The sequence below is a fragment of the Haliotis rufescens genome, unplaced genomic scaffold (genome assembly GCF_023055435.1).
Source record: "Haliotis rufescens isolate VD_foot unplaced genomic scaffold, xgHalRufe1.0.p SCAF_11, whole genome shotgun sequence".
In the NCBI taxonomy this organism is placed as follows: Eukaryota; Metazoa; Mollusca; class Gastropoda; order Lepetellida; family Haliotidae; genus Haliotis; species Haliotis rufescens.
The window spans coordinates 23,951,832-23,976,699 of NW_025963791.1; the positions used below are offsets into that span (position 1 = coordinate 23,951,832).

The 24,868-nt window shown below is 38.8% G+C and overlaps 1 protein-coding gene across 4 annotated transcripts in view; it reads right to left on the reverse strand.

Annotated features, from left to right (window-relative positions):
• Window positions 1-6,151: 6,151 nt before the first annotated feature.
• The window catches only part of LOC124132831 (Golgi-specific brefeldin A-resistance guanine nucleotide exchange factor 1-like), a 46,094-nt gene continuing 27,377 nt past the window's right edge, over window positions 6,152-24,868 (reverse strand). For 2 of the 4 annotated variants that reach the window (XM_048392436.1, XM_048392434.1), the window contains 19 exons: window positions 23,862-23,944; window positions 23,293-23,356; window positions 22,139-22,311; window positions 21,901-22,000; window positions 21,497-21,673; window positions 21,046-21,113; window positions 20,603-20,795; window positions 20,032-20,147; window positions 18,956-19,347; window positions 18,509-18,681; window positions 17,332-17,566; window positions 15,142-15,477; window positions 14,435-14,565; window positions 13,369-13,470; window positions 12,813-12,926; window positions 12,079-12,247; window positions 11,398-11,568; window positions 10,414-10,661; window positions 6,152-8,535 (listed from right to left, as the gene is read on the reverse strand). In XM_048392436.1, coding sequence (XP_048248393.1) covers window positions 8,494-8,535; window positions 10,414-10,661; window positions 11,398-11,568; window positions 12,079-12,247; window positions 12,813-12,926; window positions 13,369-13,470; window positions 14,435-14,565; window positions 15,142-15,477; window positions 17,332-17,566; window positions 18,509-18,681; window positions 18,956-19,347; window positions 20,032-20,147; window positions 20,603-20,795; window positions 21,046-21,113; window positions 21,497-21,673; window positions 21,901-22,000; window positions 22,139-22,311; window positions 23,293-23,356; window positions 23,862-23,944 — 3,087 coding nt within the window. In that variant the 3' untranslated portion in view covers window positions 6,152-8,493. The remainder of the gene's footprint in view (window positions 8,536-10,413; window positions 10,662-11,397; window positions 11,569-12,078; window positions 12,248-12,812; window positions 12,927-13,368; window positions 13,471-14,434; window positions 14,566-15,141; window positions 15,478-17,331; window positions 17,567-18,508; window positions 18,682-18,955; window positions 19,348-20,031; window positions 20,148-20,602; window positions 20,796-21,045; window positions 21,114-21,496; window positions 21,674-21,900; window positions 22,001-22,138; window positions 22,312-23,292; window positions 23,357-23,861; window positions 23,945-24,868) is intronic. The other 2 variants (XM_048392438.1, XM_048392435.1) reach the window with 2 other exon arrangements.

The following is a 24,868-nucleotide window of genomic DNA, read 5'->3' on the forward strand; positions in this document are numbered from 1 at the left end:
GTGGAGACCTGCAACAGTTTGTTGTTTAGAGCTGCACTCGGCGGTATTCCAGTTATATTCCGGCCTGACAATAATCGGGTTTGGACCAGACAACTTCAGTGGTTGACATTGTAAGCAACGATCAACGCCGTCGGGTTACGAGGACACGTTATCAACAACGTCACCGAACCTGACCACCCGATCCATTTGATCACCTCTTACCGTCGCCGGGGACCTATTTTAACCCGGAATCCCAAACACTTTGAGTGAGTGAGTGAGTGAGTAAGTTGGGTTTAACTCCTCTTTTAACAGTATTCAAGTTATATCGCGGCGTGTCAGCTCAATGTGGGAGGAAAGCCCGAAGTGATGCAGGTCTCAGACGTTTACCACTTCGGTGAAACCCACGAGCACGGGTACGGGTATGCTGACAAACCTAGAAACATAATCGGGGCGAACCGGGATTCGAACCCACAATCATAGGTTTCTGGCGTGCCCAAGGGACGCAACTCTGCACAGCGAATCGCGGCGCCTTAGACGACTGGGCCACCCGTGCCCCCCCCCCCCAAAAAAAAACAGAAGCAGCACATTCACGGCCATTTCCTCGTAACTTCTAAAGTCTTTAAATATATATGTACGATCAATATGTACTTCCATTCCGAAAACATTATTACCAGACCTTGGCCCTAATCATGACAACTTCTGAAGATCCAAGTTTACCAAATCTCAGTAGTGTACAAGCAAACAAGCAAAAGTGCAACAGTAACTTGCAATGAATGTTGTTGGTGTTGTTGTTTAAGCCGCACTTAGCAATATTCCAGCTATACGACGTCGCTCTGTACATATTCGAGTATGGACCAGGCAAATCATAAGCATCGAACCACGCGATTGGGATACAATGACTTGCATCAACCGAGTCAGTGAGCCTGATCACCCGTCCCGCTAGACTCCTCTTATGGCAAGCATGAGTTGCTGAAGACCTATTCTCTACACGGATCTTCACGGGGATGTTACAACCATATTTCACAATAACATCAAAGACGACCTTGCCCTTTGATAAGCATCATTAGATGTGGTAGGAGTTGTGAAGACACATGCAAATATGAAGTTCATTGCAGTAGCGGTAACCGTGCCTGACAATGATATCACCATGTTTTACAAAATCATCAGTGCTGACCTCGACTTTTGACTAATATGACCAAAATATTTTCAATGCAGGGCCCGATTCTGGAGACGCTCTACACTAAGTTTAATGATACATGCAGATTGTATAACCACAAACAGGTTACTTTCTATCTCCAGTTCGTGACCTTGACCTATGACCTTCTCAATGCATGTGCCAAGCGAATTCCCAATACCCATGCAGGGTATCCTTTAAAGTCAATGTTCTTTGCACAATATTCAAGAGAAATATTATACAACTACCTTTGACAAAGGTGGCCTCAAAGGTGAACTTGACATTTGCCATAAATGCAACTGACATTTTGATGTTTCAAGGATTTCTTTACATTCATGCAAACAAAGATTTATGCCCGCAGGGGACACCATGCCTCAGAAAATGACAATGATATAATCATGTTTACACAACCTGAACGCTGACCTTGATCGTTGACAAATATTGCCCATAACCATTTAAAAATACTTTGATACAAACCTTTTTGTGTGTTTTTTCGAGAACTCTGGCTTTTCTTGATACATTGATACAGTTTTGCTTGCGATGTTGGGGCTGATTTTATCCCAGTTTTTTCGAAGGCCTTCTCTTGGCTGTCCAAAAGGTTCTGAACAACTGCCATGACGTCTTCTTTCCGAGTCAAAATGGATTCCGGCTAGAGCTTTCTTCATGTTTGAACCAGATCAGGAGAGTAATACCCTGTTCACATGCGCCTCTATACATATGTGTGTATATGTGCATACGTGTTTAGAAATACATACGTGAGTATACTTGTCATGTAAACGCGTTTACAGATGTTTGTATATTTACACCAGGAGCAAATTTGCATTTCTGGAGCAGGTGCTAATGTAAATGTAAATTTGCCCTGTGTGTATATGCTGCAATGTGAACGTTTATGTCAACGTAACATGATGATCTAATTAATATCTGTTCTTTGCCTACACCAAACAAATTGTCAACAGTTGCCAACTTTTATGCGTATATGCAGGGTGGAGCGGACGGTGTTTTCTTTTGGTTTCAAGGAGTCAAAAATTTGTGTACAAATTAAATCAAACACATGTTGCTTCACGCGAAAATTTTCGGTGAAGTAACTATCTTTTCATTTGACTTTGATTGGAAAACAACCAGTTTGTGTTGAAAGTCGTGAACAGACTGACGATTATATGTTTGCCTTACACAATTAACATACTTATTGTACACACCTGAGACGCTTTTCATGTGAACGCATAGTAAATTTACATATACGCACGTACGTATAGTTACATATGTGTAAAATTACTTACGTTAGTTAATGTTGTGTATGTGAACGGGGTATTAGATGGGTGTTGAATGGGTTCAAAGCCACACTGGAAGGACTGTCGCCACGTCGCTTAGTCTTCATTTTATCCCGTAATTGCCTGAAACGTGCAGCATCATAGGCTCTGTCTATTGACTGTACTTTTGGAAAGGTGTCCACCATGATGACACCCTCGGCATCCGAGAAACGGAGGCCATAACCTTTCCAACTGATGGGAGAGCCTTCGCCTTCTTTGGTGGTGTCGATGTCAAATAAGTTTGGTGCCAGCTTTGGCAATACCCAGTACTTTCTTCATTAATTCATGATAATAGAATGTACTCTCCTGGGAAATGCCTTCTGAGCTAGCAAAATGATGCTCAGTCATTTGCCGGTTGGTCATCACCATAATCGGATTCTCTGGATCATTTCTGGTGTTGCTAACGCGACAGGGCTCATCTTCAAGGTTCCCCTAAAAGGCTTAAATTAAACTGCTGCCCACCTCTTTACGGTGGCATAGGAAGGGCATCCTTCTCTAGTGTTGTACTCATACCTTCATGCATGGCTTTTTGGTTTTGTAACAGATTCCTGCTTATTTTACTGACATTTCATAGCGAAACCATTTGCTCAACTAACTCAATTTTTTTTTGATATACCTCTATAGTATCATACAATGTCCACAACAAAAGATTTCAGTAACACAATTCCTTCGATGTGAGGCTCTGAACTCAATCAATCCTTATATATAAAACAGTTTGATACCTCTAGCACATTTAATGTTGAACAGTACACTATGGTAATTCTATTATTATAAAGTACAGGTCAAGATATGTACATAAGAATAGCAATAATAACAAATTTGTGATCCTTGTTTTTCATGGTTTATTTGACACATCCAGTTAAATTAATCTACAAGTTAACACGTTCACCATGTTAAACTGTATACAACAGCAATAAATGTAGAATACTGGATTAAAATATGTTCTTTCTGTGATATAAGACACCAGATCTGTACAATATCACAATTATTACTGTACATATTTCACAGGATTATATCTTCAACAACGGATGTACTCACAAATGTACAGAAGTAACAAGGAGATGCTATTGCACAGGGTGAGGTGCCACAGAGTCTGCACTGGCTCCCCCCACACAAAGAGGTTTCCAAACCAAATAGGACTGCACATTAATATTTCATAAATTTATCATTTGACAAAACATGCTAGGAGTGTAACAGTAAGAAATGTAAGAGCTCTTTCACATGAATAGTCTGAAGTTTGAATGCTGGCGTACAATTTCATTTTACAATTTCCTCTGGTCACTTGAAAAGTGAAGGAGTGAAAGTAATTTTCTTTTAAGGAAGTTTCTCATAATTCAATGAAGAGCTTGTAAGTGAAAGAATTTTTACTTACCACTCACTTGGTCAGCCTTCATAGAACACAAGAAACCTTTCGACATTTAAGAGGTCTCATATAAGGCTGATATGGGTAAAGAGACAGCTTTAGAAAGATTCCTGCATCCTACTGATTAAAAGACATGAAGATTGGTTCAAGGTAAGCAGAATGTCATCCTCAAAAATAACTAACAAGAGGTTCACAGCGGAAGTCATGGATACAATGGGATGATCGGTATGAAAGCCTCTAAATACTGATAATTGAGAATGTTTCAATGCAAGACAGGCCATACAGCAATATAAACATGTTACAATTTACTCATATATAAAAGTCAATAAAAGATCAACATTTGAACTTACAGGTTGATGTAAGGTTGTAGATGTAGATATATTTAGGAGTCAAAGACTTCAAATTGTGAGAATTGATCCTTGACGAAAGCTTTTCTTTTTGTTACAAAAACATTAATGATATCTACATTTTGAAGATGAGCCTAATTGGATAATTTCATCACAATACAATCATGATACGAGGTGAACTATTACAACACTCAGGTAACAAGGATATCTTACCACCAGAACAAACTACTTGGTACATGCTGAAAATCTTCATGGAAAAATAATTCTTTAGAAGTTCAGTCTGTTGGTTAAATAACAAGAGTGCAAATTTTGAATCCTTTGGTATTGACCAAAATTCTAAATCCTAATGATATTACCGAGATATTAATAAATAGCCTGATTTGGTAGATCACAAAGTTTCAGTCCCACATGACATGAGCTGAGATTAATGCTGACTAGAATTGACCCTCACGGTACATGTTGCAGAACTTGTATTAGTCATGGCAGGTACTGTTTCAACTTAGATTGTTCTTGATCACCAGTCTGGTGTACACGAATCATTTAAACCATAAGAGGGATATAGTGACATGGGTGACAGCATTTCAGATATATCACAGCCTGTCAGCTCAAAATGTGGGGAAAACTCAAAGTTAACCACAATAGAATAAACCAATGTTCACAGATGCCGACAGATTTGAGATAATTAGGCCGAATCTGGCATGTGAACCAGTGCACCCTGACATGTCTAGGGATGCAAATCTGCAGAGAGAGATGTTAGTTGGCCACCTGCATCCCAAAAGAGAAAAGTAACAATGCTAACATTCAGAGATCATAACTTTAACTACATGGAATTACCATAACCCAAGATCATATGGAAGTATCTATGTTGTGTAGTGCTTGGGTATTGGCAAGCCACTGTGGTAATGCAGGCACAAACTAGTAACAGAGACAAGACAATCTACACACGAACCTCTGTACATTAACTAGACCTTCAACATGTTTGTGACACCGCAAGATATATTATAAAAAGAATCCAAAGACTGATTCTTAAAATTCAAGTTTAAACATAATTTGATTTGGCAACAATGAGGAATCTATCTACAAATATTTGTTTTAAATAATGAGGGATATGTACAAAAAGAAGCAGCATCTCAAACAGAATGTGTAGGTTTCTTACTACATTGAACTCTGAAGTTCATCGAACAAAATAAAATATCATGCAGCATACTGCACATGATGTACTGGCAAAATGCGAGGAGCATTTCATGTGAAGGCAAATGAAATTGTAGTTTCAACATGACCAAGTTTGGGTTAGTCCATCTGTGGATATGATTTAGTTCACAACCATGATAAGGTCATCAAATATCCTTCACTTCAGGAATGGGTTTTGATCATGAGAATAGAAATTTCCCTCAAGTGATGTTCTACGTCAAATAAGCAATCCACAATATCATTGACAGAGACATAAAGGATGACTTTCATAGTACCAACAATGGGATGAAATATGTCTTCAGCATGAATATTTGAAATTCATCATCAGAGCAATATTATAAACTTGTGATAGTTCAAGCAACTTACTGTGTTCATATCTCCACTACGTCATAGTAACACGGAATGCAGGATACAACCAATGGATGAACAAAACAATGAATTTGACACCAGTTCAGCAATACTGCAGCAATATCAGGCCTTTTAGTATTTATTAGTTGGTTTGCACAAATGCTTGCCTAAAATTCAGTGAAAGTGCTTGGAAACATTAAAAAAAATAAGATCAACTTCCAGAATAATACTGCTACCAAAAAATGAAAAACTTGTAGGTCACACGATCATGGAAGTATGATACCTAATTAAAATTGAATGGTTTCTTTTTTGTTAGAATAGAAGATAGAATTCTATAGTTAAGAAGACTTTTATATGTATTATTTATGAGGCTCAAAAAATTAAAAGTATTGGTTCACATGACTTTTGAAAATATATTGCGGCAGGTGGTGTGGTTTTTTCAGCTTGTTCAAACTACATGTAGTATGTATCCAAATAAACAGTTGTGTACCATCAATCTGGGAAAGGGCCTCCCTACATAAACTAACTCCTATTGCTGCCATGACCTTAACACCAGATGCACTCTAAAGCAGTGTGCATGTAAAGGAATGTGACTGTATGCTTTTTGGGATCACATTGTTTTTAAGTATCAGGATTAAAAAAAAATAAATTAAAATGGAAATACAAACGAAACAAGTGGCAGACTTTATGATGATGTGCGCGGTGCCTGAGAAGCAAGACTATTATTTTTTTATAGCCTTACTTACAAAAACTCTTATGCATTTTCATTTCACCTAATTGTAAAAAACAGTTGGACAAATTTATATTTTGTGAAAGTCATTTTTTTTCTTCTTTCTAATTTCAGTGTTGTGGTAGGTCAGCCTCATAAACCAAGCATAAGCTATATAAGACCTTACTGCGACCCCAATAATTGGTTTATCATACTGTATCCAACAGGGGAATAACTTGATTCTTTGGGGTTTCAGTATGCATATCGACTCAACTATCTCATGCCGCATAACTTCATATTTGTTCTTCAGACTTCAGTGTTGATACTGATGATAATCTCACTTTATTCCTCTTATATTGTTTCCACAGATACAGATAATTACTCTTGACAGAGGTTACAGAAAAAAAATCAATATCAATTGTTTTCGTCATAGCAGAGAGTTTATGTTGACAAACACTTTTTTCACAAGTTATTTTAAGGTAGGTATTACATATAATTCCAAGTTTAGATCACATACTGATCCCAAGTGTCTTCGTGTAGTCAGGAATAGTTACAAGAATGATTAGCTTAGTCCATCGTAAAAGTTTGGCTGAAAACACGAACGACTTGCAACAATAGCTTATACTGCCCTTAGGAAAGATGATCGATGACAATCACAGAAAACACAGAAAAACCTGACGACTGATACACACAGAGTGAATAACAGTAAGTAGAGACGGAAAACATGAACCATTATTCAGAAGCTTAAGAGGCATCACCACCAAGCCACTGTGAACTGAGGATGGAGACATGGTAACTGGATGAAATACTCACAATCAGATGAAGCTGACAAAAACACATGAACAAAACCAAATATTATCCCTAAAAGAAATTGTGTTTGCAGTAATACATATTGACTTTCACCAAAGCTGTCATAAATATAACACTGTGTGAAAACTCAGGACAATCCTAATGTATAAGATTAAAATAATTTCATAAAGAAGCCTAAGGTCTGCCATGACACAACTTCAACAGACCTGTTCCCTTCTAAATTTATACATTTGTACGAGATAGATCATACAAAATGTGTGTGGTAAAATATATTAATCTGAATATTATACATTGCATATGTGAAGTAAATAAATAATCTAATTTTTGAGATTGTGCATAACAGGTCTAAGTACTCCAAGAGTACCAACATTTTTAACTTTCCTGAAAAATGGACAGTTTCCATGCATAAGAGTCAAATTCTCAACTCTAATATCAAACAAGACTGGAAATTACAAAAAAACATAAAACATCATCACGATGTTGTGTGTTCAAATAACTTCAGCTAATATGGTGTAAATGCAGTTTGTCCCAATGACCCCAAAATAATTTTCATACAAAACAAATATGCACATTTCTATTTCGGGATCGACTGGAAGGCTTACATAAAACCACCTTAACCTTCTCGAAAATAGAAAAATTTCACTATTGTTATGGATACAAAGCTCTGATTTCTAACAAGTCTTCAAATTAATCTTGTCATCTTATCTTTGGCCATGGAATAGGATCACTTGGGCTTAACTTTTGATTAAATTATACTGCCTGTGCTAATCTTATCCTGAAATCCATGTGAACAACAAATAGTCAGGAATGGACAAAGTTTTCCGATTGGCTGACATTAGCCCATCTGGCCAACAACAAGTCAAACATTGTTCACATGAATAATAGAAGCCTTGTTCAACAGGACGAAGTCTCCAGTCCACAGTGGTCTTGTACAGCTGAAAATGTTTTGTCACAAATGGCTCCTGATTATATGAGTGCCTTCTCGTTTTCCAAGGTCCACATGAACATCACCTCAACACAATTCCCACCACATCATGAAATAAAACCCTTGGACACTTCAGAGAGAAGACTACTAATTTGAAGAAGCATTATTGTCTGTGTATGACATGCAACATTCTAAAAGGCAGATTCTTGTATCTGGAGCAGGTGTTGGCTTAAAGTCTTTCGTATGGCGACAGTAATGTTAATCTTGTGGTGGTACTGGACAATGAGGTGTGGTTATATTGTATGGATGACAGGGGACTGCCTGGACGAGGTCCCCAGCATCATTGGCTGTCGCTGACCAGGGGACGTGGACTCTCCGCTATCTGGAAGAAACAGCAAGTACCTTCACTTCATGCACTCAATACATAATATCAACAGTCCTACTTTTGTTATTGTTGAAGTTTTAGTACTTTTACCAGACATGTTTTCAAAATTCAACACTCCATTTAGAAAATGATCTTTTTAAGACTACATGAACATGCTATTTGTTGTGTATCAACATTATCAACATGATTTGATAAACTCAAAAAACACTTGAATTGACACAGTCAGACAAATCATCAGTTGGAAGTGCTGGTTTTCAGTTCATTTGTAACTTTAAAGTCCTGTATATACAATGATATTAATTGTTCGTCATTTACACCAAGGTATTAAAGTTAAACTGTTCAAAAATACATATACACATGATGTCATAAATATATTGTACATGCAGACACAGGCCTTGTACAGTAAATAATTAACAGTTAAAAGCATGCATATTGTAACATTGTTGAGAAAAGTAGACTAAGAGCAGTAGCTATCTTTATATAAGCTACAGGCGTGTGTAAGTTTTGTTAGAATACAATAGGTATTTTGGCATTATTTAATGATACAGTTTCTATTTTAATTCGGGAACATCCATAAAAATGTAAGCTTCTGTTGATTTAAGTCATCTGTAAGTGTTTCAAATTATAGGAATTTCCCAGGGAAATTATCAACACTTATCCAGATCCAATCTAAACTGGGGGACCATGACTCAAGTTCACACAATATACAAAGTTATTATAATCTCTCATCATTTAATCCTAGTAACTACCACAGAGCAATGTTGACAAAGGGTTTTCAAATTCAAGTGATAAATTCACTGCACTATCTCGGTAGTGGTTCCTTTAATCCTGCAGAGTATGCAAGTTAATACTTGACTAATCTATTTCTTTTTCCAGTTTCTGTTGTTAACTTAGATATGACCTGCTATTAATATATAACATAAATAAATGATCTCATATTCCCCATACACCAGCATTCTTTCAGGTTTTCTCTAATGCCTGGTACTTATATTCAGCTAGTTCCAGCAATGGCGATAAACCAGGAAAGCATCAACTGTGCTAAATGTGGCTTCCAACAGCCCACGGTGTGAATGTCCTTTACATCTTGATCCAACCGACTTCAATGAGTGCGTGACGGACTAGTGATTCTTGCTGTATTCAGCAACATAAACTACATGGTGGGTTACCAGGTACCAGGTGTTAGTCACCTACCCTACTCGGAAATCCACACACAGTGAATCTAAGTGTTAAGCTTTAACCAGCTTTCATCCATATCGAATAAAATCCGATGGGCCCTTATCCATCAAAGAAATGTCCATACCAGCAAATACAATGCTATCAATGCCTTACAATATGAATACAGCACAGTAACAGGATAAACTTCACTAAGCAATAATGACAAGGCAGCGTATTTTAACATGGACTCAAAGCATGCATAATATATATGACAAGTAAATATAAATACACTGTATGTTGGGTATTAGTTGCTAACTACGTTATTCAAGGTTAAAGGTTCATGCAACATGCAAACATACATTGCAGAAGTTCAATGTTAGAACTGCAAGAATAAAACCATGTAATATAACACTCAGTAGTTCCTGCAGTTACGCATGGCGCTACAACTATCATGCACACATAATGCTTAGCACTGTGAACCTGTTCACAAACAAGTATGGGAATTGTTTTTCATGCTGAATGATTCTTTCTGTTCAGTTGACTTTACTTTCAACAAACTCAATGACAACTTGTAAGCTGATAAGGGACCTATTCTTTCAGTTCTGTATTTTTGCTACATTATTTTTATCACACAAAGCCAAAAGTGGAAGGTGCATATAGGCCAGTAGCAATAGACGGATGCAGGTAGTGATGGGAGGTAACACCAGGCCCAGTACTTACTTGCGGAGTTATATAAGGAACAGTAGTGCTCTGCATGATGTCTGGGTTTAACAGAAGAGGAATATGGGCGGGGCTGGCGCTGGCCCCACATGGGACTGCCGAGCTACCTGGAGGACTAGGTTGGGAGGACGCAAGGGAGGTAACTGTTGGCAAGGGTGGTTGGAGGATGTAGGAGGTGCCGGCTGGAGACGGGTCCGGCTGCGACATCAGTGGGCTGCTGGGACGTGGAGGAGATGGCGCACTGTATTCTGAAACAAGGTGGTTTGGAATGATTATGAATTTTGATGGGACAAACCTATGATTATATTTGGTTGGTTTGTTGTTTTATGCTGCACTCAGCAATATTCCAGCTATATGACGGCAGTCTGTAAATAATTGAGTCTGGATTATATTTACAAGAATGTCTGACTCAACGAAAAAGATGACGTCATCATGGGACTTCATCAAGTTGTCTATAATTCATGTTACTGGATTGTTTTAAATGTGAATGCATAACAACTATTAAATCAAATGTGTTTAGGTCAACCTGTAGTTGTTTTTATATCTACCCTGTCATAGGGACAAATATATATTGGACATTTCCAAATCTTGCCGGTTGGACCAATAACAATACCAGTAATACATGTCATTTCACTTTCATTATATAGCCATGGATATTCTGTGTGTGATCCATTTACAACATGAGGCTACATGAAACGTAAACTGCTGTGCTAAGATAAAGCCTACAACTCAAAAGGTACACATTGATGGGGTGGGGGAGGAGGCAGATGTGAAGGTGAAAGGTCATAGCTGGGCTATAAAGAAAAATCAGATCAGGACTTTTAAAGACACCAAACATGCCATAGCTGGCATGGTTTCAGGGTCATACAATTTATTTTAGATGATATGCTGAAACCTTTGTTTGTGAGCTAAAAGCTAAGAAACTATATATTTGCCAGGCTGAATTTACATTGCAAATATGGTGTGTTGCAGTGTGTAGCTCACCTGGTCGTGTGTCCCTGATGACAGTGATGCCCTGAAGTGGGGGACAGTCAACTTCTGCTGGTTGTGGGGCAGCCTGGGCAGCAGGTGCTTGTGATGTAGGCAGACTCTCAACATACTCAGCCTGAGATGCTGCTGGTGGACTTGTCCCAGTACGGCCTATACGCCTGTGTTCTGTAAAGTTCAACAATCATTATTTGAACTTCATTGTCTATATAATAAAAGAATGACATAAGACGAATTTACGACATCAATTTTCGAACTCATTTGAGATCATGACCATAAACTACAGTGTGCAAAATTTCAGTTCACTGACTTCAATAGTTTTTGAGAAAATTGTCCCCTTTGAGAACCGGATGGACGAATTGGAGGACGGATGGACGAACTCCGTTCCAGTATCCCCAGCCCCACTACGTGGCAGGGGATAATAGGAAATAATTGGTCATTTTGTTACCACAAACACAACAATACTTATTTTTTAGCATTACATTAATGCTGCACCAACATGTCATGTTTGCATTGTTTCATTCAAACTGGTATTATTGTGGATATTAACACAGTGCCACAATATTCTCTGAAACAACCGAGTCGGAACAAAGGTCATGACAAACTCTTGTGGGCGTTTGAAAAACCATATAAAGCCATATTAAGAAGTGACCAAGAAAATGTTCAGCAAAGTCATACCAGGTTCAAATGGCTTGAAGAGCTCTTCTTTGAGATGAGGTAAGAAGGTGTCTATTTTGTCCCAGGTGAGTTTCCAGAACTGGGACTCCCGTCCGTCTCCGGTCTGGAAGATTCCGGCTGTATCCATCACCAACAACATGTTCTTCAGGGACTCGGGGATAGCTTCCGACTGGACAACAGACACAACAATGAAGGGATGCCATTTCTTAGATGATCACTCACGAACACATTTCAAGAATGGTTCCAGCTCAGCATACAATGTTTCCAGCTGAATATAGGTAACTACCATTTAAAGGTATTTCCTCTTTAAAAAATAAGATTTCATATTTAACAACATGGACACCAAGCTACAGAAACTGCTCAAGCATTAAGAACACACAAACAAAACCTTCATGAATTGATCTGTACATATCAACCAGTCTTAAAAACAAAATTCAACATATGTAACATTTAACTTTGGGGTTATGACAAGGACCGCTCAAATTTCAAGCTGAACTTTCACAGACATTAATGACATTTGAGTCAAATTTATATCTAAGGCTGCAGAAAAAATAATCAATGGATTCTCAGCATATTTATGTTTTGAGAGAGGGAAGTCTTTTTCAAGAAACCAAACACATTATTAAAATAGAAATAATGGTCAGATACATAGGTTTAAAGTGCACCGACTGCCTGTGATCCATTTCTGGTTTTAATATACATTTCCTTTCGCCTAATCTATGAACGTAACCTACCAACAAGTCACTGCGATCAGCCTTCATGTATTTCTCCATGAAGTCGAGAATAGTCAGCCAGAGAGCTGTGAATGTTGTCAGCGACAGCAGTGGAGTCAGATGTTGCAGGAACACCTTGTGTCAGAAAAGTCGTTTAATGTGTTGTTGGGCATGTGGCCTTCTTGACAAATGAGGGACATTTAGCACGTTTCATGGATAATGGATCATTGATAAATGACAAGCAAACATACCTAAATAAATTTATCGTTTCCATTAGGAAAAAATAAAAGTACATGCCATGTGTTTCCTAACTGAACAAATCTGAAACATTGACAAGTTGTTGCACAAAGGGTACAGTTACTCAAGATTCAATTGCTCAGAGTTTTGACATGATTCATAAAAGCAGACACTAGATGTATATGCTATAGCTGAGCATGTGGCCTGTCAAATGGGTTCGAGTGCAATTTTAGCACTAAGGGCAACTCTAGCATTAAGATCAATAAATTAACTCTTTGGGAAGTCTTAAGACTTAACAGGAGCAAATGAAATATTTTCCATCTCATGATTACGTCGTCACCTTGCATAGTAGAGTTGAGGCTCTCATGCGTGTTTCCTCCATGCCGGCCGGGTCCTGTGGGTTGATGTTCTCAAGCAGCTTCGTCAGAAGCGGGAACAGCACCTGCAACCAGGGCACAGTCACTACACACGTCGCATGACTATCTCCACTCATCACCAATCAGGGCAATACATGTTGAGTAAGTGTGTGGAGCAGAACAGGTTACATGTTTAACACCTAATATAGCCTCTTATTTAAGTCTCTACCTCAATGTTATAATCTACATCTAGTCACATGCCTTGTAAGAAAGTAAGAACAACAGCATAACTAGTTTACAATATATTCTGATATTTCTGAAAGATGAAAACCTACCTGATTCAGGGCCAATTGCATGGAACTAAACCCAATGACAATTGCACAGATGCCAACCTTAAATTGAGGCAACTAGGAATATCTGGGGACATTGGTGTCCAAAATTAGCTATCATTTGTTTCACGGCTGATGGTGTGGACAGTATGGTTTTGAAGAAAACAATCATCTTTTGAATTGTATTTCATCACCTTCTGAAACTGGGTGGAACCATCTAATCACAAGCTAATACTCACTGGGCTGATATTGAGGCCAAGGGTTGATATGGGGTATGATATGAAAACTGATATGGGGTACGACATAAAAACTGCCATATAATAACCTTTTTTATCACATACCACAACATGAATTTGTAAAATGTTTCTATTTGCAAGTGAAAGCAATACATTTTCCCCTTGCTTTGAAGACATTATCACGTGAAACCTCAGCAAGCATATGACACACTAAGATATGTGAAAATGTTTTCTCTATCGTACATGCAAAATGTTTCATATAATTGATAGGTATATGATAATAGTTATTATTAATTGACCATAAATTGGTTCTATATGTGACAATGCCTGTAGTGAGGTAAAGATCTAGCTCAACATAAAGGCGATGTATTTTGAACAAAATTTGTAATATATTTCACTGAATCTTATTAGTAGAAATCAATCTAAAACATTATACTTGTCAGGAACTTGAGGATTAAATCTTGAGCTGGAAGATAGTTATTTACCTTGTTGAAGCATGCCTCCCACTCCACGGCTGAAAGAGTCTGCAGGTCGTGTACCAGCAGCGCCCTCTGTAGGTATGTCAGTGCCTGGCTCCGCACTTGTCGTCGGCCGTCACAACACAAGCGAGCTATACCTAGAGGCAGGAAACATTTTTCTTACAGATCACTCATCTACATCTGCTGGTCATACAAACCAACAACTACAGCACATTAACTATTGATACTGACCTCTATCATATCCATGGATTAGTGCAAACACAGTTCCCTGTTTCTTTAAAGTGCTTTACAACACAAATTGTATTTCATGTCATTTGTCTTGACTATTATTGGCATCAAAGATTAAAAAGGGTTGAGAATTCCTACCAGAAATGGAATTCTCAGTCAACTATTGCTTATTCAAGGGAGTTCTGTTATTTTTTAGGTATCTTGGGTGTCCAAAAAATCTTTCATTTTAGAACTAGGATTACGACAAGCACTCCCTAACACTTTCAAGATTTCACTTTTGACTATTATTCATTTTCAATGATGAATAGAGTGTAAGTACACCGCTTTTAGCAAAATTCCAGCAATATCACGGCAGGGAACACCATAAATGGGCTTCACACATTGTACCCATGTCGGGAATCAAACCCGGGCCCTCAGTGTGATGAGCGAACAATTTAACCACTAGGCCACCCCACCACCCCTCAATGATGAATAATACAGCTCACCTTGCAGGAGGGGACACCAGCACTTGCCCCATAGTGTGCTGGTCCCTGCATCAATCTTCACAGCTGCTTCCTCTTTCTCTTCCTCCTCCGCCCAGGAGCTGAAGATGGTCGCTGCCCGTGTGTGTAACGTGTGCATGAGGTCCAGCAGCTGGATTGACAGTGAGTGCAGGCCAACGGTCATTCCCTCGCCTTCAGCCTCATCACCTGAATTGGTCATGTGAGATAACTCACTGGGAGAGGACTGGGACTTCTTCATCGACTTGTTGCTGTTTCTCTTTGATCGGGGAATCCTATGTGATCTTCTTTCTTTGTTTTGAGGTAATGACTTAAGATGGCCTTTCAGGGGAATAAATTATATGTAAATATTAGGGGTGAAACAATACAGCAAGGTCACGACACAATACATAGGTCAAATCACAACATGCATCGCGATACACATATTTACATTAAATCACGTTGAAGCTTCTTGAGCACAAATATTTCAGAGCAGCTTTAACGAGAAAAGCTAGCAGTAGACACACGTTCTTAGCAGCTATTTTTAGCAGCCAACTTGAAACTAATTTCCACATGTTTTGCGATATTTGACTGACAAAAATGCTAGTAGTCATTAAATGAGTAGTACATAATTTATTTTAGCAAGTGCATTGTCTTGTATCGATAAAAGGAAAGTATCGTGTTCGTCGCATGAAAACTCTCAATGCACCGGTGCACCGATGTATCGTTTCACCCCTAGTAAATATATGGGGAGGTGAGGGGGGGAGCTGAGGGGGGAGTCGAGGGGAAATTGAGTTAAAGTCACGTTCATTACATTGTCTCTGTTAAGATTCAGTAGAAGTTTATAGCATTGTGTTTTGACACATAACCTTTGACACTGGTGAGTTGTCAGGAATGTAGTACTATCTAATGTAAGCAGTGGTGTAGAAGCAACTATATTTAGTGTAATCTGGAATGTTCTGGAACAGCTAGTCTAAACCAGCACTGAAAAGAACATTCCAGAAGGGATTTGACTATATATGGGGTAAGTGCGTGTCTCTCTTAACTCGGATTACATCTCACATTACATCAAGACCAGATGATTCGTGAAGGTATTTGTTTTCACGCTGAATACCCAGGCTAAGCCTTGGGAAGCTTGATCACTGTTGCTGCTAGGTAAATATCCTGATATTATATCTTACTGCCATTGTAGTTGTACTGCCATTGAAGTTTGATCTGCCACTCTATTGTGTACTGCCACTGTAATTTCTGAGCAGTACTTAAGCCAAGTTAAGTTTATAATACAAATGTTAATTGTTCCCCATTTTTGTTCTTGTTTGTTGGTTTCACACTAAATTATATTCACAATCATCATGATTACAGAACGGATTATTAATGATGTCTGCTGATCTGTACTAAGAGAAATTAACTTTTTATGAGACAGATTAAATGTCATAGATTATCACAATACCTAAGTTAACATTTGCAAAAAGAAAGGCGCCAATTGATAATTTACTTTAGAGACATGGTGGACTTACTGTTTTGCTCTAAGTAAAACTAATAGTACTTAACCTTCTTAAATATGTTTACCACACATGGACAAAATGATCATCTAATGGAACTTCTGTAGGTGAGAGTGCAAGTTTCGAGTAAATGGATAAGTACGATCACATTTCCCTCAATTTCTTAAAAAAGTTGTGCCATAACATTTCATTGGTGGCATCATACAGTGCAGTGATGTCGTAGCTTAAAGAACGTTTTTGGTGCTTCTTTCATTCATTTTTCTGTAAGCCAAATAAGACCTCACTTAATTAAATGATATTTCTTGAAAAAATGTTATATTTATTTATTCATACACGCACACATGCACGGGGATTATTATTATCACACAAAGTGATCTTGGCACTACAACTGTTGCAAGTCGATGTTTACACATGGGAGTTACAATTGTCACAACTTTGTGATACTCAGAACTGGTCATAAAAGGTCCAATATTTTGTGATACAAAAAAAAAGTAATGTCAACTCAACTATTAAGAATTGCACTCTAACATGTCAATGATAAGAACTTAAACTGATCACAACACCTTCACATTGAGAGTGAGCGAGTTGTGTTTAATGCTACCCAAACCCTGTCAGTTTTTTTCACAGGAAGATACTGCGTCGTTGTGAATCTCCTGAACACCTGATAGCACTGATCATTCTGTTAATCACTCACCTCCATTAACACTAGCTTCAACAAACGTGCGGATGGCATGAACACAGCTTTCGAAGTTATGAGGAGTGACATGAGCAGCATCGCGAACCAGGAACGAGAGGGTTTCCGACGACTTGAGAAGGGCTTTGCTATCACAGTAATGGAGTTCTTCATTCAAGTCAATGCTGAACTGGTTGATGGGGTTGGACTTCTTGCGTTGTGGAGGCTGAGGGTTGCTGGTCTCCTCTTTGTTCACCTGCAGCATCAATGGGGTGGAGTGACATGACTATGGGTTGGGAACATGACATGCTTTCACACTCAAGTCTACCACAACTGTCTACTTCAGTACACAAAAGATACCTAAGCTAAGGTTGGTTGGTTGGTTTGTTGTTTAACGCCGCACTCAGCAATATACCAGCTATATGACGGCTGTCTGTAAATAATCGAGTCTGGACCAGACAATCCAGTGATTAATATTATGAGCATCGATCCACGCAATTGGGATCGATGACATGCATCAAACCAAGTCAGCGAGCCTGTCCACCCGATCCCGTTAGTCGGCTTTTACGACAAGCATTGTCACCATTTCGGCAAGCATGGGTTGCTGAAGACCTATTCTACCCCGGAATCTTCACAGGATCATCTATAAAGTGCTGTTCACACTCATCACCCACTAATTATTGTGTTCACTCAATACACATTGAATTTGCTTTTGTGACAAGAGGCTGAATAATTCAAAATATTTTCCTGTTGATATTCACCAGACCATAATAAATTATTAGATTTTAAACCCACTTGCCTCACTACCAAAAACCTGACTCACATAATTTTATTGTCCCCAAGTACTTTATTGCTAGTTCATCATGCAGTAGATCACAACTTTCACAACAGCATTCACATGTACATAAAAAACTACCCCCATGAAGATCTGTGTTAGAATTTGTCTTCAGCAACCCATGCTTGTTGTAAGAGGCAACTAGCTTGGTCGGGGGTTAGACCCACCGACTTGTTTGATGCATGTCATCATATCCCAATTGAGGACCACAGAGTAATGCTCATGATGTCAATCACTAGATTGTCTGTTCCAGACTCGATCATTTGAAGACTGTTGTCACATAGCTGGAATATGACCGAGTGCGGCACTAAACAACAAACAAACATAAAAAATACCAGATAAGACATTCTGAGGTGGACCTACCAGCAGCCAGCTGCCATTGTCTGGTATTGGTCTGAGCTGTAGTTCTGCCTGCCCCCGCTGATGGTGATGGTGTTTACTCTGACTCTCATACAGCTCGCTGTCAGATGTGTACCCCCTGTCACTCAGTTCCGCCATGCAGTTTTCACTGACAAGTTCACTGTCACTCTGGGCACCTGTGGGTAAAATGTTTCTGGTTGATTTCATGACTGCCCAACATGTTCAAGAAATATCCAGTATTCAAAATTAAGGTTGATCCTTGAATCCTTATGGTTAGACCCTATAGTATTTGAAACTAGGGCCCCCCTATATCTGTAACATTTAACATCAGACTTCTGACAAGGACTTTCATATCTCATTTCGAACACTGCTATCCATTATGATATTTGAAAATAAAACAATCATGTGTTGACTTATGGATTACTGCACACTGTATAATTATATACTAACCTGCATCATGTATGGCCTCCCCTACATCCACACCAGAACACACTTGCATGACAGGCGGAGGATTAGCTCCCGCCCCAACTATCTCCAACGACATGAACAGGGTATACCAGTCCTGGCTCGAGTGAATATTTGCTGCGTTAGTCCTCAACAATTCATGCAGTCCGAACGCCACCTGGCGACTTATACTGTGTATCACATTGGGTTTCATCATCATTAATATCCTGAGCGACGTGAGCACCTGAGAAGCAATTTCCTCCCTACGTAATAATCTCACAGCCAATCGAAGCAGTCCAACTACAGCACGCTCGTTTAAGAATGTGTGCTCATTAGCATTGACAATCACATTGTAGAGAAAGTCCCTCACAGCCTGCCAGATGGGGGACACTCGATCTCTGCAAACAAGGGTGAAAGCATGGATTATATACAACCAAGAATTAAGAGTAACCTCCCTGTAGTAGATCAACCTGTTCTGCAGCATATGACACAAGACAAGTACCTGTTCTTCAACATATCGCTCCAGACAAGTACCTGTTCTGCAGCATATCACACAAGACAATTACCTGTTCTGCAGCATATCCCACAAGACAAGTACCTGTTCTGCAGCATGTCACACAAGACAAGTACCTGTTCTGCAGCATATTAAACAAGACAAGTACCTGTTCTTCAACATATCGCTCCAGACAAGTACCTGTTCTGCAGCATATCACACAAGACAAGTACCTGTTCTGCAGCATATCCCACAAGACAAGTACCTGTTCTGCAGCATATCACACAAGACAAGTACCTGTTCTGCAGCATGTCACACAAGACAAGTACCTGTTCTGCAGCATATTAAACAAGACAAGTACCTGTTCTGCAGCATATCACACAAGACAAGTACCTGTTCTGCAGCATATCCCACAAGACAAGTACCTGTTCTGCAGCATATCACACAAGACAAGTACCTGTTCTGCAGCATGTCACACAAGACAAGTACCTGTTCTGCAGCAGATCAAACAAGACTAGTACCTGTTCTGCAGCATATCACACAAGACAAGTACCTGTTCTGCAGCATATCACACAAGAGAAGTACATACCTGTTCTGCAGCACCACCTTGATGAGCAGCTCCAGGAAGAAGACTGCTGCATCTTCATCATACTGGAGCCCCATGGTAGACCCGTCCTCGGAGCCTTGGCACGCCACGATCAGCGCCTGAATGACACACAATTGTATCATGATAGTGATAATGATATTACCAGGGTCACAACAACCTTGCAACATCACAGCAGATCTATGATACATTGGGGAAGAAGGTAAATTTGCACGTGCAGACAAAAGTGAGAGAATGAATGGGTTTTCACAAAGCTTTAGGGATCAAGTACTGAATCACACAAGGGCAATAGAAATAAAAGTGCTTCTTCACATATGTAGAATGAGAAAGATAATTAATCTCCACAACAAAGAAACTTCAGAGAGCAGTTCTTTACCCTTACCAGCATACACACATTGGAAAATACATAGCAAATTTAACGTGATTTAGAAGTTTCCCTTAACTTTTCCAAAAACATCACTGTTATGACAGTGCTTGTAATAAAGCTGCTTTAAGGAAAACCAACAGAATGTGTTTGTGTCATATAGCAATACAATGACAATGACCCCACACTAACCTTGACCAGTTCTTGAAGTGAGTCTTCTCGGAGGAACTTGCTGTCTATAATAAGCTGGTCAAGATGACAGTCCCGGATGCAGCTCTGAGCTTGTTTGATGGACTCCTGGTCTTCCAGTGATGGTCCTTTTTGATTGGATGACTCGGACAGGGAGAAGTAGGAGTAGAAGCTGCTCAACACTCCGGAATCGGATCTGAAGATGGGAGTGTCAGTTGAGCAGTTAAAGGGCACAGAGACAATTTGCTACCACTAGTGATGAAGAAATAAACTTGCTGAAGACAGGTAATGTTTATGTTTAGCAACCAATTAGGCCTACTTGAAGTTTGAGTTGCTCTCAATATTTACGAATATTATTAACATATATCCCAGAAAATCCATTCTATCTATTTTGTAATTTTCATGGCAATTCCAAATATAAATTTTACAATAACTTAACTTAGTACCTTTGGTTAGCTGTATTGTCTTCTCTTACAATGGAAATTTTTCCACTTGAATCTGCAAAGTCTTCAACCTTTGGGACATAACAAATAGACTCAAATCAATACATCACAAATCAAACTGACAACTCTGTGTTGATAACTTAAAGAACAAATATGATTTTTTTTACATAAAATCAGGGCATTCCCAATATGCATGTCCAGACTGGAAACTTATTTATGTTAATATTGCTCCACTTGAAAAAAGTGAGTAAGTGAGATTGATTTTACGCCACTTTAAGCAATATTCCAGCAATATCACAGCAGGGGACACCAGAAATTGGCTTCACACATTGTACCCATGTCGTGAATTGAACCCGGGTCTTTGGCGTGACAAGCGAACACTATAACCACAAGGCTACCAGACCGCCCCTGAAAAAAGTGACTGAACAATAGCTTGATGATTATTGTGCCTGACCTCTATCATGGCTTTTGGTAGAAGTTTGGCTCTGAACAGTTGCAGCATACAGTCCAGGATGTTCTTCCAGCCTTCCCTCAGTATATCCCCATGTCTGTGTGCCAGCCCAAACACAGTACGGCCTGCCAGCTGGGCCTTGAAGTTGACACCAAATGTAACAGGAATGTTTTCCGGGGCCTGAAAAATCAAATGATAAGATAAAATGTGTTTTTGTCTTGTTATTATAACGCAACATTCTTGTTTTGATAACTGTGAACATCAATTATAAAGTGTAAGTTCATGGTATAAGGTTAAAAGCTAAGGACCAACCAACTCTTTCATATCATAATAGTTGATATGTCATTTCCTTATTTTTGAGATGGATATACAAGCCATACAAGACTAAGATAAGGCTGAGGTCTTACCTCAATTGAGCTGAGTAGTGTAGTGAATTTGCACAGGGATATCACAAGGTTGTCAAACACATCACTCATGCCATAGTGAGCTGAAATCATTGCACATTTCCTGAAACAGATGAACAACAGAATTGAAGTCACACATTTACAAATATTAAATGTTATAGTTTTTATGTTAAACAGATAAACTTCTTAATAACTGGAGAGCAAAACAGAAAGAAAAAAAACATTGGCAAGTGCAACTGACCTGAAACCTGATATTGATTTCTGTATGATAGACTCGTCAGTGCTCTTATCAAAGACAAATGACAGAGCAGCAACAGTGGGGCCCCAAATGAGAGAAAACAACTCGTGGTCGAAAGCTCCAGTCGGGGAATGGCGGAACACTCCTTCTTTGGTTGAGCCTCGGCGCAGTAAAACCTGTAACAGACATGCACCATGAGGAAGGTTTGCTTGTTTGTTGTACGCTGGTAGCCTGTAAATAATCATGTGTCGACCAGACAATCCAGTGATTAATATATTGAGCAATGGACATGCTGTCAGACTATGACAACATGCAATCAGCTAAGTCACCGAGTCAGACCACTCAATCTATTAATGGCCTCTTATGACAAGCATAGGTTACCCAGGGCTCTTTTTATCCTGGGACTTCCATGAGGGAAACAAAGGAAACATATCATTGATTGATTATACTTATTGTCGATATTGATTATCTACAAAAAATTAATACTCATAGGAAAGAACATTTTAAGGGTGCTTGAAGCAACTAGAACGTTATGGTGAAATAAAGAACATAATGGTGATATAAACAAATGTCCAAGGTGGAATATTTATAGATAACTGCTGTTTTAAATGGTGTGTATTCTAATACTTTTCTACATGAACAGAAGATCTCATACATTTTATGTGCATTTGTTGCAAAACAATTTGTTTCATAATTCTGAACTTTCAGTGTTAGGTTTCTCTGTGATGCTGATGCTGAAGCTGCTTTTAAAATACCGGGCAATACCAAATCACACTAGAGACATTTAACTGATGGTAATCACTAATCAAGTACCGTAGACTAAACCATAGTTAATGTAGGGGAGATAACTCTTTGCCCTTAATTTCAAGATGCATGACCTTATTCATTCTCTGAGTACTATGTGAATTCAACCAGAGTTCAACTGTGTGGTGAAAACATTGGTTCTAATATTTGTAACTGTAATGTTTTGTTTTTCTTGTGAAATCGAATGAAAACAAGATGCCAGAAACATGGCAACAACTGAAAAACTAAAGTCATGAAGGGATGTTTTCATTTTTTCTGTTTAGCCTTATTTATGTAATGGACCATGAAAAGGTATATGAATAGAGTATTTTTGAAGAGAGAAACTATCGCTAGATACAGTACTAAGCTCTCACCTTCCACATGTAATTCTCCTTGACTAGACCAGTGTGTTCTGCAGGCATAACAATCTCATCAGACCTGAAATACGATTGTCACTGCAATCACGTTCCCGGAACAAAATGATAACATTTTTAATCAAGCAAAAAAACTGACTGAAGATTATTTTAAGTTGGTTGGTTGGTTTGTTGCTTAATGCCGCACTCATCAATATTCCAGCTATATGACGGCGGTCTGTAAAAAATTGAGTCTGGACCAGACAATCCAGTGACTGACATCATGACCATCGATCTACGCAATTGGGATACGATAACATGCATCAACCAAGTCAGCGAGACTGACCACCCACTCCCATTAGTCGCCTTTTACAACAAGCATAGTCGCCTTTTACGGCAAGCATGGGTTGCTGAAGACCTATTCTACCCCGGATCTTCACAGGTCACTATTTTAAGTAACAGATAGTGTATTACAGAATTTGGGTTCTTTCAAGCCATGTCAGCAATTGTTTAGGCTTCAGCAGTCAAACTATCACCAACATAGGTAGACTAGAACTATAATTCAAGACCTATGAGTTTTGTTCACTTACTTGATGGCTGAATATATTTCACACAGCATGTCAGATTCAAAATCAAGCCCCCCATTTGTTTTGGACACATTCTTCTTAAATTGCTGAAATAAGAGAAAAATACTTTTTGGCACACCATTTACAAGCTATTATACAATCTCATCTCATAACAGGACAAGGCTTATAGTAGTTATTTCACAACAAGTCAGCTCATGATCCTGCCTTCAAAGTACATGCAGGTCCCACTCTCCAAAGGTGGATGTCCTCATTAACTGGTAGTAGTAGCATTTAAGGGCTATAATTCTGAACTTCGAAGGCTGAGGATCGTAACTTATGACCAACAGCCCCTTGAATTATGGGTACAATTGTGCACAGAAAGTTCATGGGCTTTATTCACCACTCAGTCATCTATCCTCTGTAGTTAAGGAATATGGACTTAAACAGTTTCTTGCAGTCGAAAAGATAAATGAAAAGGTCTGAAAAAAACAAATCAAGCATGGGGTTAACGTTGTGTTTAAAATTATTGCACTTATTTTGCTACATGCATATGTATGTGTGGGGATGCTTTTACTATTCTGGGTTGGCTTATGATAGTTTTATTGTGCCAGCCCACTGAGATACTGTAACATGGATACCCAACTCAGACACAGCGTACTGATTCCAAGTGATAAGTTTGCTAGTCCTTGTTTATCCCCTTAATGCCCAGCGCCAGGCTGGGTAACAAGTACTATCTTTTAAGCCTTTTGGTGTGACACAACCATCAAACTTCTGCACACTGGCAGACTCTAAGCTCAACCAGACCACAGAGAAAGAGTAAAGCTTCAATGATAGCTGCCTATATAGACATATAAATACAACTGTCGTGGCTTACATGGATACAATTACAGCTGGCTACATATACCTACATCTACTGTCATGGCTAAAATTACAGCTGGGTATAATTACAGCTGGCTACATATACCCGCATCTACTGTCATGGCTAAAATTACAGCTGGGTATAATTACAACTGACTACATATACCTACATC